The following is a 19,552-nucleotide window of genomic DNA, read 5'->3' as shown; positions in this document are numbered from 1 at the left end:
TATTTATCCACTCACCTTAGCAATTCATCTTGATTGCTTCCAAATTTTGACAGTTATGAAAGCTGCTGTAAGCATGCCTGTGCGGGTTTCTGTGTGGACATGAGTTTTCAGTGCCTTTGGGAAAATACGAAGGAACGTGATAACTGGATCTTATCAGAGTATGTTTAATTTTGTAAGAAACCACTAAACTGTCTTCCATAGTGGCTGTACCATTTTGCATTCCTACCAGCAGTGAATGAGAGTATCTGTTGCTCCATATCCTCACAGGCAGTGTTGTCAGGTTCTGGATTTTGGCCATTCTTCTAGATACCTAGTGGTACTTCACTGCTGTTTTAATATGCATTTCCCTAATGATACACAATGCAAAGCATCTTTTCATATGCTTACCTGTCATCTGTTGAAGTCTTTGGCCCATTTTTTAATCAAGTTGTTTGTTTTCTTATCATTGAATTTAAAGAGTTCTTTGTATAGTTTCGATAACAGTTCTTTATCAGCTGTGTCTTTTGGGCACTTGTTTCTCCCAGGATATGGTTTGTCTTCTCATTCTCGTGACACTTTCACAGAGATGTTTTTAATTTTAATGAATTCCAGCTTATGAATTATATCTTTCAGGGATTATGCCTTTGGTTTTGTATCTAAAATGTTATTGCTATAACCAAGGTCACCTAAGTTTTCTCATTTATATTATAGGAGTTTTATAGTTTTGCATTTTACATTTAAGTTTATGATCCATTTTGAGTTAATTTTTGTGAAGGCCATAAAGTCTGTGTCTAGATTCAACTTTTTACGTGTGGATAGTCACTTGTTTCAGCACCCATTTGTTGAAAACGTTATCTTTGTTATACTGTATTGCCTTCGCTCCTTTGTCAAAGATCAATTGACTATATTTATGGGGTCTGTTTCTGGGTTCTCTGTTCTGTTCCATTGATCTGTCTATTCTTTTGCCAGAACCACATTGTCTTGATTATTGTAGCTTTATAGGGAAGCTTGAAGTTGGGTAGCGTCAGTCCTCCAAGTTTGTTATTCTCCTTCAATATTTAAGAGCGCCTCGGTGGCTCAGTCAGTGAAACATCTGACTTCTGCTCAGCTCATGATCTCACAGTTCATGGATTTGAGCCCCACATTGGGCTTTGTGCTGACAGCTCAGAGCCTGGAGCCTTTTTCGGATTCTGTCTCCCCTTCTCTCTGCCCCTCCCCTGCTCATGCCCTGTCTCTCTCTGTCTCTCAAAAAAGAATAAATGTTAAAAAAATTATAATTCCCATTTTTACCAAAATTATACATGTACATAGTTTTAAAATCAATTAGTGTGGCAAAACTTAACATGGAAAGAAGGAAACTCTTGTCTCACATTTTCTCAAGTAATGTTCTAAGAGATTCATCTTCTCTAGTTGATTTTTCTCCTGTTGTGTTTTACTTTTTAAATTTTTTTCAAGCACAAGTGAGAGATATTAATTTATTGATACATATTTTAAATTTATGCTTCAAAGTACTGTAGAAAAATGTAATTACTTTAAAATTCCAAGAGAAAGTATGAAATATATGAAAGTCGACTGTCTTTTGTATCTGAAGTCAGCATAATTTCAAAAACTTAGAGCATTTTGACTTTTCATATGTTTCTTGTTGGACTTTAAAGCAGTGTGCTTAACTACAATTTTTAACTTTTCAGTTTATCTATTGATTTATTACGGAAAAATAAAGATTTCTCTCTCTTAAAGTGCCATTCACAGCATTCCTCCATTCATACTTACACTTTCCTAACCTCTCAATTAAGATTTATCACAGTTAATTTAATAGTCAGTGCTTACTTTACTTTACTGTTCACATCTGAGACAAAAAGTTTATTTTATGAGTATTTGATATCCTGCTCAATTCTTAATTTTTTTCCTGTTAAGTTTTCTCCAAAGCAAAGAAAGTCTTTCCACTCAACAGTCACTAATTCATCTCCAGACTCCCATTAGAGCTATAAATCTTCTTTCATTACTCTCAACATGTAAGTCTATCAGAGGCACTTTTTTGTTGTTGACACATTCTTTCAGGAAGTGGCTTTTTCCTTCCACTAGAATCTGATTGATAGGCTTCTAGGCTGCTCTGTAGCTGTTTTCCTGAAGATTTCCTTTACCAGAATTCATTAATTATCTTTTTAAATTGCCAATAGCTGTTTCTTGTTACCTAAATATTGTTTTTCGTTTTGTAGCATCCTAGTCTTACTTAATGAATGCAGTAAGCAATTAATATTACTAAACAAACCATTACAGATCTTAAGAGTTTCCTTCTGTCCCTTGAATGATACTGGTTTCCTGTGAGTTCTTTTATTCTTCCATTTTGTTCTCTCTCATAGTGGAGTCTTTCCTTCAGTATCTTCTGATCTTAGCTATCTGTTCTTGTTTAACAACTGGAAGCTCTATGCAGAGACTGAACCTATCACAGGTAGGCTTTACCCTTGGTTGAGAGGGTAGCAAGGTGGTTTTCTTCTGGGTGATTCCCAAATGTCATTATATGTCTTTTCTCTTGGATCAGTGTCAATATTCTACTTAGGAACTATAAGCTTGACTACCAATATTGTATGAGTTGAAAAGAATCCTCAGTTTCCCCTGGGCTGGGCCAGCTCTGGGCACAGAGTCACTGTTCCTCCCAAGAGGCTCATATTCTCTTCATGCTACCCACAGTGATAATTGACCAGTGCAAGATTTTAGGGTTCAATCTACTTGAATGTTCTAGTGTGCATAATCTCAATAATAACCTTGTTGATTTTTCCAAGACACTCAACTTCTCAGTATTTTCTGCCTTTAGGCATGGGGCACTGCTACCTTTTAGAGCAATGCTCAGCAAATTAGCTTATGCCCTGGTGTCTTTCTATAAGCACTTTGTTTTTCAGAGGTAACTCAGATTTGGGGATTCATTGAAGGTTTTCCTTTTTTGTTTTCAAGGTGGATACAGATCTTTAAAAATATATTTTCTTTCATGTCTAGAGATTTGCCTTAAGAGGCAAGAACTGGACCCTTAGCTTTCCTTATTCTATTCAGTTTAAAACTGAAGCTGAAAATTTAACCCTTTTCATTACTTGCAATTCCCTTTGGATCACTTATCTATGCTTTTGTCCATTTTCATGTCAGTATATCAATATCATCAGACTGTATAGTAGTATCAGTATTGAGCTTCTGTATTTCTATTTGTTGAAAATATTTTTCAGAGTCATTCCCTTTTTTAAAGTTTATTTATTTATTTTTGAGGTGGTTGGGGGGAGAGAGAGGGAGAGAAAATTCCAAGCAGGCTCCACACTGTCAGCACACAGAGCCTGATGTGGGGCTTGATCTCACAAACCAGGAGATCATGACCTGAGCTGAAATCAAGGGTTAGATGCTAACTGACTGAGCTACCCAAGTGCCCCAGTGTCATCATTCCCTTTTCATTTTAGTTATCTTATTTTCATGGCGATGAAATTTCACATCTTGACATAATCAATTTTGTCAATATTTTCCTTTGTAGAAAGATATTTTACAAATGGCTGATAAATTCACAGTTGTGAATAAACTTAAATGTTTATCTTACTTATCTTGAATTTTCTTGTCAAATATGAATCTATTCCCCCTTAAAATTTCAAATTGTTAAGTAGTTAGCTTGATATTAATTGCTTAAAATTTCAATGATTTTTGCTTTATTATCATGTATTAAATTTATTTATAAAATGCTGTATTTCTGTATTTTTGTCGATACATTTTTCTATTTCATGCCCATATTCATTATATATTTAATCATTTCTATTTTTAACAATTCATTGGCCAATCTCACTTCATTTTCTTCTTTTTTCAAGTTAACAGTTTTCCATTTATATAGTACACAACTTTGTGAGCTAAGTTGTAAAAATCGAAAGATGAATAGGATTTTCACTTGTCTTCAAGGAAGACACAGTCTTGGAGGGTAGAATCAGTCCATACTAGAAGTTCCAAGAAGACTCCTTTGAAAGCTTAACTTGGAAGGAAGGAATGAATAATTTTTAGAAGGAGAAGTCTGAGTCTTGATGCTTAAGCAGAACTTCACCAAGGCAATGAATGGATGAGCCAAAAGGAAACTGTCATTGTAAAAAATGAGGACAGGTGCACGTACAAGGATGGCTGGAGCATAGGGTGAGGGTATAGAGAGAATCTGAGTATGAGGCTGGAAAGATAAGCTGGAGCACTACTCTTTATAATTCTAGTTGCATTTTTTAATGTTAGTAAAATTCAAGCCACCCTTGTTAAGCTCTTGATTAGGATAGCATTAAATATATTAGGTGTACCATAAATAAGTATTGAGTTGAATTAAGTTCTTAGATAATGTCATTTGTGGAAGAATGGGGTAGGTAAAAATAACAAAATGGTACATGTAGGCTGGTTCTTTAACATTGACAAAAAATTAAGCCTATAGTAAATTCAAGCTGTGTGTTCTTTTTCGAAGTTAAAACTCAAGGAAGACTGCCCTCTTCAAGAATAATCAGTCAGCTTTAAGGCAGGGAACACAAAATCAATTTCCCTGATTTTATTGGAGCTGTCTGTAATTCTCATTAGTGTGTAGTCCACTACAAAGATAGGGATAAGTTCTATTAGCCAGCAGAGTGATGTGGAATAGGACCCATTCTGCACAGCAATAAGGAGGAAATGGAAGCAAGAAAGGGAACCGATAGAAGTAGACTAATTGCTCTAGAATGTTGATATGGTGAAATGAAAATCTAGAATCTAGCTTGGGAACCAGTACAAGCATATGGTGAAGTGTCTCATACTAAGTTCTAACCATGCTTAGAAGATAGAAGGGAATAATTCGGTAGAGACAGAAAGATTAAATGTTTTAAAGAGGGGAGATCCACTTTAGAACATGAGTTCTTTAGAAAGTATGAAACAGTTTGTCCCAAGACACAGAAAGGAAGAGGGAGTTCTTCTCCCTGTTAGAATTGCAATAAGGATAAAATTAGAAGATGTAAAGAAAGACATGTTGAAGATAGATGCAGAGAGCCAGACAGCTTACCCGGATGGCTTTGGTCTTCTAAATAAGTCTATCCACAGGACACCTGCATCAGAATCACCAGGGAGTGAGCATCCTGGGTCACTCTCATCAGAATTACTAAGCACAACTTAGTAGAGTTGGGAGGGAGGAATTTGTGTTGGTCAGGCTGGTCCAGCTCCAGAATATGTTTAAATGTGCTTCCATGGTTTCTTCTAGGATAGAGTGATTCCACTTACAAACCCTGTTACCTCTTTTCTGTTTGTCAGGGCCTAGACAAATTTGCTAAAACAGGCTGCTGAATCAAGGACATGAGGAAAACTTGGGCAATTTTCCTCCTTTGGGAAAATTGCTTAAGGAATACTCCTTTCTTGGCAGGCAGAGTTAATGACACTGATTGCTACATAAAATCCTGTGGATTTATTTACTCAGAATTTTAATTTCACGTGTTTATGATGAAGCCTGCCAACATGTTATGGCTCCATTCTATTCTTAGATGCTTCTGCTCTACCTGCACATAACGTGAGATGGGTGACTGCCCTGTGTGAAAGAAAACAAAAGTGGCAAGACCCTAGTGTAGTTCATTGTCTTTTTTCTCTTTTTATACTTGATCTATGTCAACAACCTCCTAACTGCTCTCCAAGTCACCAGCCTCTTCCTTACCCAGATCACCAGAGTTACCTTTTTTAACACAGACTGACAACTACACAAATGATGAAATATTTGTAATGCAAATAGTAAGTGCTGTGAGTACTCACTGCTGTAAAGTTTCCCCATCGCTGCAGAATGAAGTCCAAACAAATTAGAGACACATGAGGTTTTTTGCAACATGTCTTATCTTCAACCACTACCTCTACCATTCCCATCTCCCACCTTCCAGGGAAACAGAATCCTCATTATTGTGTCAGTACACTTTTACCCTTGCCTATGACCAAAGTGTTTCTTCTAGTTTAGTTGCTATTCTTCATGTTGTTCTCCACAGGAGGTGTGGGACTCAGTGTCATCCCCTGTCTGTAGCTTTCTCAGGCTCCACTCCTCTCCCAAGGCAGGATTAATTATTTTTTCATCTGTATTCCACAGTACTTTATACAAATATCCAATGTTCCATTTAGAACATTATGTTGCACTCATTTATATTTTTGTTCCTGCAATTGGACTTGAATTTTCTGAGAACAAAAATTGGGTCATTAAATTTTTAACTCCCCAGTACCTGACCCATAGGATGTATACCATCAATTTTAGTTGAATGCACTTGAACCAGAGATCCTCTCTTTATTGAACCCAAACTGAAAGAACATAGGAAAAAAGAGTTCTTTGGAGCAAGCAATGTGGTCAACTCTGTCAGCATCATTTGATAGTAGTAACGAGTCTTTTTTTCAGTGTAAAATTATAGTTATAATATTTAAGTTAATCTGAATACTTCTATTATCATAGAATTTCAATGGGAAGAAGTATCTTCAAGGTGGTTCCTTTGATTTGCAGATGAGGAAACCAGTCCTGTGCTTATATCAGATTGGACAAGTAGTTTTTATCCAAATCCTATCCAATAACCAAAAGCCTTTGTGAATTTATGAGTATTAAACCATTTTTACATTCCAGGCAAAAAATTCTGGGAGAACAAAATATACAGTGCATTTTAGTTCAGAGGGAATTCTAGTAAGGAATCTTAATCAGAATTTAAGATGTTAGGTTTGGCAGAAGCCAAGCAACTTGATGAGAGATAATTGGTAAGATGAAGGAAGATTTTAATTTTTTAAAATTTTTTATTTACTTTTGAGAGAGAGAGAGAGAGAGAGAGAGAGAGAGACAGAATGTGAGTGGGGGAGGGGCAGGGGGGGGGGGGACACAGAATTCAAAGCAGGCTCCAAGCTCCATCCACACTGTCAGCACAGAGCCCAACCTGGAGCTCGAACTGTGAGATCATGACCTGAGCTGAAGTCAGATGGTTAACCGATTAAGCCACCCAGGCACCCAGATCAAGGAGGATTTTTAAATACAAGTGAAGCATTTTTCATTGTTTTCATATCCTCTGCCTCCCTCCTGCCGAGATAATGTGAACTATCAGGGCCATCAGAAGAATAGTGGGTTTTGATGAGTTCCTTTTCTTCAGGTTTAATTGACTTCTTCTCTTTAATAGGTTTCAGAATCTGCTGTGGTCCAGGAAGACATTTGTGGACAACATGAAAATCTATAACCACAGTTACATCTACATGCCTGCTTTTTCTATGAAAACAGGAACAGAGCCATCCCTCCGGGTTTATTATACACTGTCAGATGTTGGTGCCAATCAAACAGTGCTCTTTGCCAACCCCAACTTTCTGCGTAGCATTGGAAAGTTCTGGAAGAGTAGGGGAATCCATGCCAAGCGCCTGTCCACAGGACTTTTTTTGGTGAGTGCAGCTCTGGGCCTCTGTGAAGAGGTAGCCATCTATGGTTTCTGGCCCTTCTCTGTGAATATGCATGAACAGCCCATCAGCCACCACTACTATGATAATGTCTTGCCCTTTTCTGGCTTCCATGCCATGCCAGAGGAATTTCTCCAGCTCTGGTATCTTCATAAAATTGGTGCACTGAGAATGCAGCTAGACCCATGTGAAGACACTCCACTCCAGCCCACTTCCTAGGGACCATGGGAAAAGAAAGAACTGAGCCAGGGTATTTTTGTTAGATTTTTTACATGACTCCAAAAGGAAATGGTCAAGTCATTTCATGGATTCACATGGGCCACTTGGAAAAACAAAACAAAACAAAACAACTACAAACCCCCGAGAGAAACTCTACTTTGATGATGGCTTGGACGACAAACAAGAAATGAAAATCCTATGAAATATTTTGTAGCAGATTGTGGATTTGCAACTAGTAACACACTGATGGAGTATGGAGTAATGTTGGTGAAACACATTTACATGGTTCTGATCTAGAAGGTGCAGTTCACAAACAAAACAGAACTGTAGCTGCTGAGGCTGAGGAATTAATCAAGGTAGAGTAAAGGAAATGCCAGGGCAAAGTGTTACTGATTATCAACACAATCTGGCTTAAAAAAACCTATTGTATATTATAGAACATAGGTTTTTAAAAAATTAATATTTATTTTTGCCCTATTGAGGGGCAGTGAGTGGGTGATGAGGTAGATTAAAAAAAAAACCTTACTGAGTAATAAAGATATGAAACACTACAGCTAATTATTGTGATTTGTTGAACCAAGTCTATGTTAACTTTAGTCTCCTTCCATTTAAAAAATGTTAAATAAGAATTGCTTCCTCTCCTTTTGTCAAATCTACTTAGACAATGTGAATGAAGCATTGTAGAATTTAGACTGTGTTGGTTCATAGTCTGGATAATGTGAGATACTTTCTCTTCTCAGAATTGAGGGCATAAACTCCATTTTAGGCCTGCATTATTTAAGCCTATTTGTATTATTATGTTATTTCAGTGCAAAAAGGCTGCAAATATGAGTGCATTATTTATTTGCAAATTGGCATAATTGTCTTCCTAATTTAATGCTCAGAGATGAAGTAAAGCACAATAATGTAAGGTTTAGTCTGGAAACAGACTGGAGGGCACATCCCTTTTCTATCTACCATTGTATATTATTCACTCCAAGATACATGCAAACAAAACATGCATATATTTATGCACACACACACACACATACACACAGGTAAACAAAGCTCATTCCCATACAAGTAGGAAAGCTGAACCCACATGACCTAGTGTGGCAAAATCTGTACCATTGTCAAAGAGCTACAAATGTATATTATGAACTACCCACCTCACCTTGATAAAAGACAGGCCGGCTTACTGCTGTTTCTCATAGTGCTCACACCAGCGTCACCCCCAAATGCTTACCCCAAATGAGCAGAATTGTTTTACTCATTCTGACTCTCCCTAACATTTCATGAATGGACCTTGTGTTGAGGGTGGTGACACAAGGCATGATTCATACAAGTAAAGGGATGTGAATTTGTAGATGTTGATTCCCCTGGTAGTAGCAGGTAAGGCTACTCCGAAAGCTTTTTACATCAGCTTTCACACTGCAAACAAACTCTACTGACAGATTACAAGCAGCCAAATGTGTTTGCATGTAAGAGGAAGATAAAAGAGGCCTCTCGTTGTCTTTGTGCTTTGGAATGCCTTAATCTAAAGGGAGACACTAGAAATCACTCTTTTCATTCTTTTAAATGTCACCAGAATGTAGACAAACTATGCCAAAAAGTTCTGCTTCATTTTTAATGGTAGAGACTTAGTAGACCACATAAATTAAAGCAGGTGACAGTTTTTGGTGGGTTAATTTAAAAGATACTGAGTCAACGAAGCCCTTGGAAAAATTCAACATCACTGGAATAGGCAATTTCTAAAGAAGAGTAAATATTGAGGTTATTATAGAAATCAGCTGTTAAAAAATGACTGGTTGACCTAACACAGAGTATACTGATATTTTGAAAGTTAAGAATTTGAGAGTATTGATATCTTGTAGAACTGATTTGCTATTTTGATTCTATATTGCTGCAAAGAGGTTAACGAGACTGTACTATGAGTGAGTTATAGTAAATATGCACTATATGTGAAACCCTAAACCTATTTCCTCTTTAGACCTATTATTATTTAATAATTACTGCAGAAAGGAATACATTTGTACCTATACACTTCATCAAAGGTAAAAGGGCTAATGAAAAACATATATGTCACACAAATTAGTACTTTAACTGATGAAATTGTTAAAGTGTAATTAATGAGCTCCCTAAAACCCATTCGTCACAGTTCCACTGAAACTGCTATTTGGAAATTTCACATCTTGTTATGATTTCTGGGATAGATTTATATAATATAGTGTGCAATTTTTAGTCTATACATTTGTGGCTTTGGAAAGGCAAACAGAAATGGCCTGAGATGATAATGTTTATTTAGACCAGTACTTCTCAACTGGGGTAATTCCCCTCCCCTATCTGGTGACATTTGGCAAAGTCTAGAAACATTTTTGATTGTCACGATTTGGAAGGTGCTACTGGCACCTACTGGACAGAGGCCAGGGATCCCACTAAACATTCTACAGTGCAGAGGTCAGCCCCCCACAGCAAAAATTACCCATTCTAGAACATTAATAGTGTCAATGTTGAAAATGCTGGATTAGACCAAAAGAATACTTTGACTGCCACAACTTTTCTTCACTTAAGGATACATATACATGCTCACATCATTCAAAGTATGACTACAATTGAACGAGAATGTTTTCTTAGAGTAGATTGCAGTTGGCGTTATTTTATACGGACAATGCATAGGTATGCCATCCATATTCCCTTTCTTGTGGTTAGATAGATGTATCTAAACTTAGAAATGGTGCTTGCTTCGGCAGCACATATACTAAAATTGGAATGATACAGAGAAGATTAGCATGGCCCCTGAGCAAGGATGACACGCAAATTTGTGAAGCGTTCCATATTTAAAAAAAAAAAACAAAACTTAGAAATGTGTGTGTGTGTGTGTGTGTGTCTGTGTGTGTCTGTGTGTGTCTGTGTATAGGGGCATTATAGCATAGGCTATACATATCTGTCCTTCTTGAAATACATGTGTCCCTAAGTGAGGATCTCTCCAGAATTATCTTGCAGAATAGTCTGGAATACTCTATTACTATTAAGAAGTTGAATTCTAAGCACCTATTATTTTATCTGAAACTGAGAACTTCAGAATTGGACCTCATACTTTGCCAAATTTGGTCAATGACACTTTAATACTGCTGACCCTTAAGGTTATCTGAGAAGATATTCAGGTTATAGTAGACACACTCAGTAAGAAAATATTTCATCACTTTCAACGCATCTGCCAAAAGAGGGAGTCAACCTCTCTAATCTTTAAATTGCTTTTTATTGACAAAAACTAGGTTGCTCCATGGGGGCAAGAGAGGGGGTGAAGAGACTGAAAATGGGTACCTGATACGAGTTTTTAACTTTTATCAGCTCCAGTTTGAGAATTACACTGATGCTAAGGATCATGAGTAAGGGTGACCTCCATTTAATTTTAATCACACGTTAGCAAAATTAAGATGGGTGAAGGATTAAGTCATTCTCCAAGATAGAAAAGTGATTTTTATATGAAATATTTTTATATGGAAGAGGACAGTGGATACATATGCTTTATATAGAGTATTTGACCAACAGTTTATGTAACATTGTGCATCTGAACTGCAACTAACACATGAAGTTAAGGAGTGCCCCTGGGATTTTGCTTCCATATAGTTCACTGTTATTTTAACAAGGTAAATATTCCAAAATGATACAAATGACCCCAAAAGGCAGATGTTCAGACAGTACCTATTGGAGTTTTTGATGTCTCATGACCTTCTCTTGGCTACAAACTTTCTTTAGGATACATATAACTTATACCTGGAGCAATGGGCAACACAGTTTAACAATCTACATGGAAAATAATGGAAGAAATCCCAGGATTCTGAATTTGACAAAAATATTCTCAGTCAGAAGCTCTACAGAAGTATTATAGACTATTCCAAATAGAAAAAAAAAATATCAATGACGTTTCTTCTTGTTAGCCACTATCATAGTTTTGTAATTTTATTATATATAGCTTTCCATTTCTTTGTTTGAAAAATCAGCCATCTGTAATTTTAATTTTTATATTTAAAAATATTGACTTTGTGAAAATTTTAACCGACAAATCCTTGTTAGGTGAGACCTAAAAGGTCACAGTCCGCCAAAAACTTTAGGGAATTCTTATTCCTATGAAAATTTTCCCACCAGAACCAGGTAATAATATCTGCTCTGTTTACAGAGTTCCAGAGGTCAAGAGCTGTAAAGACTTTTGTGAGAATCTGAGGGAAAATACGGGGAGGAGTAAGGACTGAGAGCAGTACTGTGCTTTTTATTTCTTCATCTTCCCAGGGTAGAGGCTGACTCTCAGACTCTGACTTTTAGTGAGCACGCATCGAGAAACAGCTACAAGACACCTGAAACTTAGATCAAGCTCCCAGCAAAGTGTGTAGTAACTATAACTAAACATGACCAGCAATTTTAGCAGTTTGAATCCACCGTGTGCCAGGGAGAGGATGAGGCAAGTGGAGAGGAGGAGACAACCCTACTCCCAAGCTTTCAGTATGTAAGTCAGAGAAGTCTCTGCCCTTGACCTTGGCTTTCCAGCACTATCTGTTTCTGCTGACTACCAGGGAAGCTGGCTTGTCTCTGGGGTCAAGCTTGTAGTCTTGTGACTGGAGAATTGGTGTGGAAATTTGCTAAGATTCTTGAAATTTTACACTGCTGTAAAGAGGTTTTTTTTCCTCTTAAACTTGTGCTCTCTAAATTTGGGTGCCCTGTGACAGAATTCTAGTCACCCTGACCTAATTATGGCCCTGTCAGTGATTATTAAAAATGGAGCTTTTTTTTCTCCATGCAGATGAATTTTCTAAGTTCTTGAAGCCAGGGAGATATCAAGTATAGCTGACCCTTGAATGACACAGGTGTGAACTGCATGGGTCTGCTTATACATGGATTTTTTCTAATATAGTACAGTACTGTAAAAGTATTTTCCTTATGATTTTCTTAATATTTTCTTTTCTCTAGCTCACTTTATTGTAAGAAAATAGTATATAATGCAAATAACATAAACTATGTGTTAATCGACTGTTAATGTTGTTGGTAAGGCTTCTGGTCAATAATAGGCTATTAGTAGTTATGTTTTGGGGCAGTCAAAAGATGTATGCAGATTTTTGGCTGCACGGCAGTGTTGGGACCCCCAATCCCCCATTGTTCAGGGGTCAACTATTTACCACCGGTTCTTTTATAGTTTCTTTAAAAGCCCTGGACAGTGATCCAAAAGAATCCAGAAGCTTAGAATGTTTGTTTGCGACTCCTAACCGTGAAGGCAGAATATTTAGGTTGAACACTATAAGAGTCCTATTTTGCAAGAAGAAAGACACTTAACATGAAGCTACAATTGCTGTGGCCTTTTTCCTTCCTATCATAAGAAAAAGGATACTACTGGCTTACCCTCAGCCAAGAATTTACCCTCAGTCTCTTGCAGTTTTTACATACATCCTAGAGGTGAGGGATCGAAAGAGATGTGTGGAAGGAAGGCTCATTCAAACATAACACGGCCTCTGCTCGTCATCACAATACGGAAGAGGTACATATTTCTGTTAAAGACCATGGCTATAACTTTTTTAAAGCACAAGAGAGGAATTATATTTTATGGTCACTTGTTTGCCCACCTCCTGTGTGTTCTTATTGATCCCTACATTGTGCTAAAATCCCTTCTAACTTTGCTTTCTGTTAAAGCTGTAGGAGATAATCAATGATGCAAAGCTGCCTGGGAGTTTTATAGAGTAATATTCAAATATATTGATCATGTCTCTTTCTGCTTCTACATAATTAGATTTTCTCCAGTTATTTGTCATTTTAAAAGTGTATGTGTCACATGATACCAGTAAACATCTAAGAAATGTGATTTTTATCCAGGGCAGAGAAATTGGGAGTCAGATGTGTCTGTTTTTCTCTGCATAGGAAGCGAAATGGAAAATTGTAATAAAGAAGGGTTTAACCAAAATGAAAAAGAGAAAAGAGGAAATCAGGATTTTAATTGTGAAGGACCATTGACAGGGATCTTAGTCTGAAGCTAAGCTCAGAGCACAGAGGCTGTTGTCCTTGAGCACAGTCCCAAGAATAGAACCTTCCAAAACCTTTTAAAGGAAATATATTGTTATGCAGTAATTATGGCTCATGATGAAAAGACTCTAGAAGAAGCAGTGTGAGAACCAGGTTGTGAGACACTTAGGGAAGAAGATGGAAGAGTGGCACCTGTTTACCTACTTGGACCCTTCTGCCCCTCTTCGAGTTACGCTTTCCTTGGTGTCTATGTTGGGATATACAAATGCTGCCATTTTCATATCCCCTTTTTATCTCCACTTTGACACATATGCAAGATTATTATTTAGGTCTCCTGTCATGATGAGGCAGCAATGGTAGGAAGTGAAGGTGACCCTTTGAAACATGGTCACCATATGCATGGTGAGAGTTAGAAAGATTTAGATGCATTTTCTCCTCTCTGTTTTAGTGTAAACACACACACACACACACACACACACACACACACACACACATACACACACACACCTTGCATTATTTATGCCCATTGAAAAGAGAAAAATGTCTGGCTAGGTGGGGGTGGCAGAGGGTGCCTTAACTTTTTCTGGCTTGGCTCCCACTTCCTTTTGTATTTCCTTCATGTACCTGTCTCTTTAGAGGTGTAGCCATGTCTGTTCCAAGTTGTATCTTTACCATCAGCAAGAACTCTTATAACTGTAGTGAATGTCACTATTTTATATAAATGCACAATAGTATATAGGCCTTGGAGATGTCTGATAACTGTATGTAAATATCTTTTGTTGAAGTAGTAGAACCTTCTCATAAAGAGCTCCTTAGGTGATAGCTACAGGAGAACTAAGATGATTAGATTCAAATATGTGTTTCTCCAGCAAATACTAGCTTTCATGGAAGCAAGGAAACAATTTGTTTCTGTTTCTCATTCACTCTTAAGCATCAATTCTTTGGGCTTTCTTGTCCGTAAGTTACTATAGATATCCCTCTCATACAGGATTCACAATTTGTAGTGATTGATGGTCACAGGGGTACATCAGAGTCAGACACTAGAGGGAAGGGGAGAGAACAGACAAGTAGAAGCTCCATTGAAAAGCTTGTTTAATTTTTTAAAAGTCTAGAACATTATTAGAACTCTACCACACAGCATAGTTGGTCTAAAAAGTTTTGAAAAAGTCTCTTGCTGGTCTCTTTAAGTTGAGTATTGCACCTTATATATCCTTCCACATATGTGAAAACTGTTTTTCAAGAGCAAATTTGCAGGGGCGCCTAGGTAGTTCAGTCAGTTAAGTGTCCGACTCTTGATTTCGGCTCAGGTCATGATCTCACAGTTCGTGAGTTCGAGCCATACATCAGGCTCTGTACTGATGGCACAGAGCCTGCTTGGGATTCTCTCTCTCTCTCTCTCTCTCTCTCTCTCTCTTTTCTGCCCTTTCTCCTTCTCTCTTTCTCTATCTCTCTAAAAATAAATAAATAAACTTAAAAAACTAGCATATTTGGAGATTGGAAGTAAGAGAAAAATAGAAATTCAAATATTCTTTCTCATACAGTGTAGCTTGATTACTGGTCCATGGGGGCAATAATTCTGGAAAAGATCTTAGATTAGACTATAAAACGAAATAATCTTTGAAGTATACACGGAATTACTTTTTCCTAATGAAGCTAAATTCTGTTGGCAGGAGGTGTGGGGAAAATCAATGCTCTTCATTTCTTAAGTTTAATATAAAATGTAGCAGGTAAGAAAAAACTTTAACTTGTACTTTTTATAGTGTGACTTGAAAAAAAAGTATCTATCTCAGTTGGTTCTACTGAGCGGTTTCCACAGAATCTAAATGTAATGTCATAGGAGGAGGTTTGCTGTAAAAACATGTCTTTTTCTTTGGTGTGTTCATTGTAATTATGGCTGGTAGTGAGAAGATTCAGTAAGTCTCAATTTCTCTACCTCCCTTACTTGGAGAAAATTTGGAAATGTACCCTGTGAATAAAATGATTTTTTTTATAGTGTGTGAAATCTTTTTATTTCCCAGAAGCGTATGGGTGATTCTGTTTCCTTTTCTCTTCCTTCTATTTTGTATCTATATCAGCTACACTGATTTTTTTCCTTCTAGATGAAAACTCATGCTGCTTGGTGAGAAAATTATTTTAGAAATACAGAATTATAAATCCTATGAATAGAATTTAGAATGCTATTGTTACTCTTATGCAGGTGAAAGGCATTCTCTATTGGGCACAGTAGAAAGAAAATTGAGCATTTACTTAATGTGATAGATGTACATGAGCCTATTTTTTTCCAGTGATAAGATTTTCCCTTTATGTAATGAATCAATATCAGTATGTGTGTCCTAGAGTTCTTTAATAAATTGCTAACAAGATTCAAAATATTTAGATTCCCCTTCTGCTCATATGGGTGACCTTGACACGCCTGGGTATGACTTCTTCTCTGAATTATTTAGATAATTGCTTCAAACTCCCATTTCCCTTGGGATCTAGTGGCCCAGTTCTGCCAGACACTCTCAACAAGATGGACATCAGGAAAAGTGACCTTGGTCCATCCTTTATCATACATTCACCTCAGAAATTGATCAAGGTGCTTTGTACAGATCTCCTTATTAACTCTCTTGAGTTCAAGGCACACAACAGACTTTTGGGCTACAGCTATTTTAAGAAGGTCATTCTATTACCTAATGTTAAAACTTCATGGTGTTTAGCTGAATCATTCAGGGGTAAAAAAGGCAGGCCTCTGAAATAAATGTGGGTTACCCTAACCTATTCTCAGACCATATGAGGAAAACAGATTTAACTTGTTTTTACCAACTATCATTAAGTAAAGGGAAATCTAGATATTACTGAGTTCAAGAACATTCAAAAACAGATATTAAGAACTCCAAAGCATTAATTACTCAAGAATCTCTAAACCTAAAAAGAAGGTAATTACAAGTCACAGACTAGATTTTTGCTTGAAAACTTGTTATTTTGGAGATACAGATTCTTGTTGATATAAAGATGTAGGATTATTGAATCGAATCTTGTGATGTTCATTGTGAATGATCTGGAGAACATGGGATGAAGTTGAGAACATATCTAATTATACTTAACACGTATAATTCTAGGTTTGTTATCTAGTTTCTAAGATTTTGAGAATATGGGAAAACAAGTCTTTTGTTATTTCTTTTATATAGAATTAAAGTTGTTTCTTTCCCCCACAAAGTCATGGTCTCCAGGCATGAATTAAAAAATCAGTATTTGGAAACATTTTTGTGGTAAATAATGCAATCAAAAGTTAGATTGAAAGGCAATCAAGAGTTTATTGATCTCAAGACAAACTTTAATCGGGAAGATTCCAACCTTTGGGTGTGGAGGAAGAGTAGACAGTAAGAATAGAACATGAGTGTTCATTTGGTGGGTCACTTTCATCAACTTCCCATCAGGTGGATTCCTGATCTGGGAAATGGTGTTCTACTGAGTGCTCAATGTCAGCCTTTGCTATTACTGGCAGGGTGCTCAGCAGTGGTGGAAGCCAGGTTATTGATTCCATGCATAACCTCTGTACCTGCTACCAAACCTGCTTTGTATAGCAGCCCATTGACAAAGTAGTTGGGTAGCAGAGAAGAGATGAACTGGTATCCATTTAGCATACCATTTTGTCTGCACTTTTTATAAAGGTAGGGCAGTTAATGCCTTGAAAGGCCAAGAGTGATTATCAGTGCTTCCCATCATGGTACATGCAGCAATTTTTGTTCTCACTGAAATAGATATTTATTTTGGATTTGCCTTTCTTTTCCTCGATGTTTCTGCCAGTACCACCATCTATGAATTTACCAAATGAATTATTTATCATATTGGTATTATATACAATATGACCAGGAAGCACATTTGCCAATGAAGAAGTATAGAAAGGAACTTATGTATATGGAATTAATGAGTATTACTCTTTACCATATCATGAAGAACATTCATTCTCAATGGGAGCAATATTGCCTCCACAAGAGGCAAAAGTTGTTCTAAGGGGCAAAAAAGCGTTAGATATTATAATGATTCAGAGGAAAAAAACTTAAAAGTTTCTTTGGGGGCAGGGTTTGGGGGGGGTTAATGAGAAAAGTTAGAGAAATGCTGATCTAGAAGCAGTTGCCTAACACAACATTGGCAGGGCCTGACAGAGACTTATTTTAAGTATCATCTGAGAGACAATATCTTAGGGGGTTGTGGTACCATCTTATAAGATGTGATGTGTGTTTTGGACAGTAACCAGTTTTTCCCATATTTAGATACTTGGATCACATTTAGACTATTTGGATCTGGGGACCAAAGAAGGGAAGTAGGAGTGACTCCCACAAGCTGTGATATGTTGTGCTTCTGTGACGGTTTAATTCAAAATACTTTCTAATTACCTTGTGATTCTTCTTTCACCCATGTGTTTTTAGAAGTATATATTCTAATTTCCAAATATATGGGGGGGGGGCTTAATGGTATCTTTTGTTGTCTTTTTTGCATTTAATCTTGTCATGCTCAGAAAATATACTATGCATGATTTTAACTTTTTGAAACATACTGAGACTTGTTTTATGGCTCAGCTCCATGGTTACCTTAAAAGGAGGTACATTCTACAGTTGTTATCAAGAGTATACTAAAAATGTTCATTAGGTCAAGTATATCCTCACTGACATTTTATCTATTTGCTCTATCAGTTATGGAAAAAGAAGTTTTAAAGTCTCCATATGTGATATGTCCACTTCTCCTTTAGTTCTATAAATTTTAGCTTTATGTACTTTGCAATTCTTTGCAATATACACTGAGGAGTGTAACTCCAGGCCAAACAACTATGCTGACCATACCAAACCATACATGGCAAGGCTTTGCCCAGCAGGCCTGGGGACCAGCTGTCCTGCCCACACTGCGTTTCTAGCCTAACACCTCAGTTTGAAGACCTCATCTGGAGTCTACACTAAGGAATGTTTCTCCACTCTGACTCAAAACTTTTCCATGCCTACTTCCTCCCTCCCTCCCTCCCATCTGGCCCTCAGGTTTCCTTGGCAGTGAGACAATCCCCCCACTTGCACTGCATCTCCCTATCTTTCCACCAGTGCCACTCCACGAGAAAAAACGAAATCCTTAGGAACCGGTGCCTGTTTTTGCCTCTTTTTTACAATGTCGTAGTAAGTGAATAAAGGCTTGATTGTTACTTTCAATTTGCCTCATTGTCCTAATTGACCACCTTGATATCTGATTGCTTGAAAGATGCATTCATGACCGTTACATTTGCATCATGAGTTAACCCTTTGTTATTGCATTTGTAACAATATAAATATTATGATATAAATAAATATAAAGATAAATATTTAAGTAATATCTTTATTTCTGGAATACTCCTTGTTTTGAAGTCTACTTTGTCTGACATTAACAAAGCCTTACAAGATTTCTTATGCTTAAATATTTTTATAGTATATCTTTTTCTGTCCTTTTCCTTTCATCCTACTGTATTTATTAATTTTTTTTAATGTTTATTTATTTTTGAGAGAGAGCGAGAGAGACAGAGTGCATGTGGGGGAGGGGAAAAGAGAGAGGGAGACACAGAATCCGGACCAGGCTCCAGACCCCAAGCTGTCAGCACAGAGCCTGACGTGGAGCTTGAACCCACAGACTGCAAGATCACGACCCAAGCCAAAGTCAGACACCAACTGAACCACCCAGGCTCCCCTCTGTTTATTTTTAAAGCACATCTCTTGTAAACAACATATATTGGCTCTTGGTTAGCTTTGTGTCTATTTTGACCATCTCTACCTGTAATTGGAATGTCTAACCCCTTTATATTTAACACAGTTGCTGATATGGCTGGGTTTAGGTCTATCATCATGCTGTTTTCTCTTTACTCATTGTGTTCCTTTTTCTTTTCATGCCACTGTCTTGCTTTCTTTTAGATTAATCATGTATTTTATTAGTATTTCATCTGTTAGCTTTTAATCTATGCTTTTATTGCAGT

At 37.0% G+C, this 19,552-nt stretch overlaps 1 protein-coding gene and 1 non-coding gene across 3 annotated transcripts in view; both read left to right on the top strand.

The window, feature by feature from the left end:
* Positions 1-16,595, top strand: part of ST8SIA1 (ST8 alpha-N-acetyl-neuraminide alpha-2,8-sialyltransferase 1) — a 153,948-nt gene extending 137,353 nt beyond the window's left edge. The window contains exons 5-6 of one of the 2 annotated variants that reach the window (XM_060658152.3): positions 7,113-7,365; positions 15,255-16,595. In XM_060658152.3, coding sequence (XP_060514135.1) covers positions 7,113-7,365; positions 15,255-15,290 — 289 coding nt within the window. In that variant the 3' untranslated portion in view covers positions 15,291-16,595. Of the gene's footprint in view, positions 1-7,112; positions 8,153-15,254 lie in introns of those variants that run through there. The other variant, XM_060658151.3, reaches the window with a different exon arrangement.
* LOC132660415 (U6 spliceosomal RNA) lies at positions 10,313-10,419 on the top strand. The gene has a single exon (XR_009601766.1). It is a non-coding gene; the product is annotated as a U6 spliceosomal RNA (small nuclear RNA).
* Positions 16,596-19,552: the final 2,957 nt, after the last annotated feature.

Source organism: Panthera onca, chromosome B4, assembly GCF_046562875.1.
Source record: "Panthera onca isolate mPanOnc1 chromosome B4, mPanOnc1 haplotype 2, whole genome shotgun sequence".
NCBI classification, from domain to species: Eukaryota; Metazoa; Chordata; class Mammalia; order Carnivora; family Felidae; genus Panthera; species Panthera onca.
Note: the sequence above shows the minus strand (reverse complement) of the source record. Positions and strands in the feature narration are given on the sequence as shown.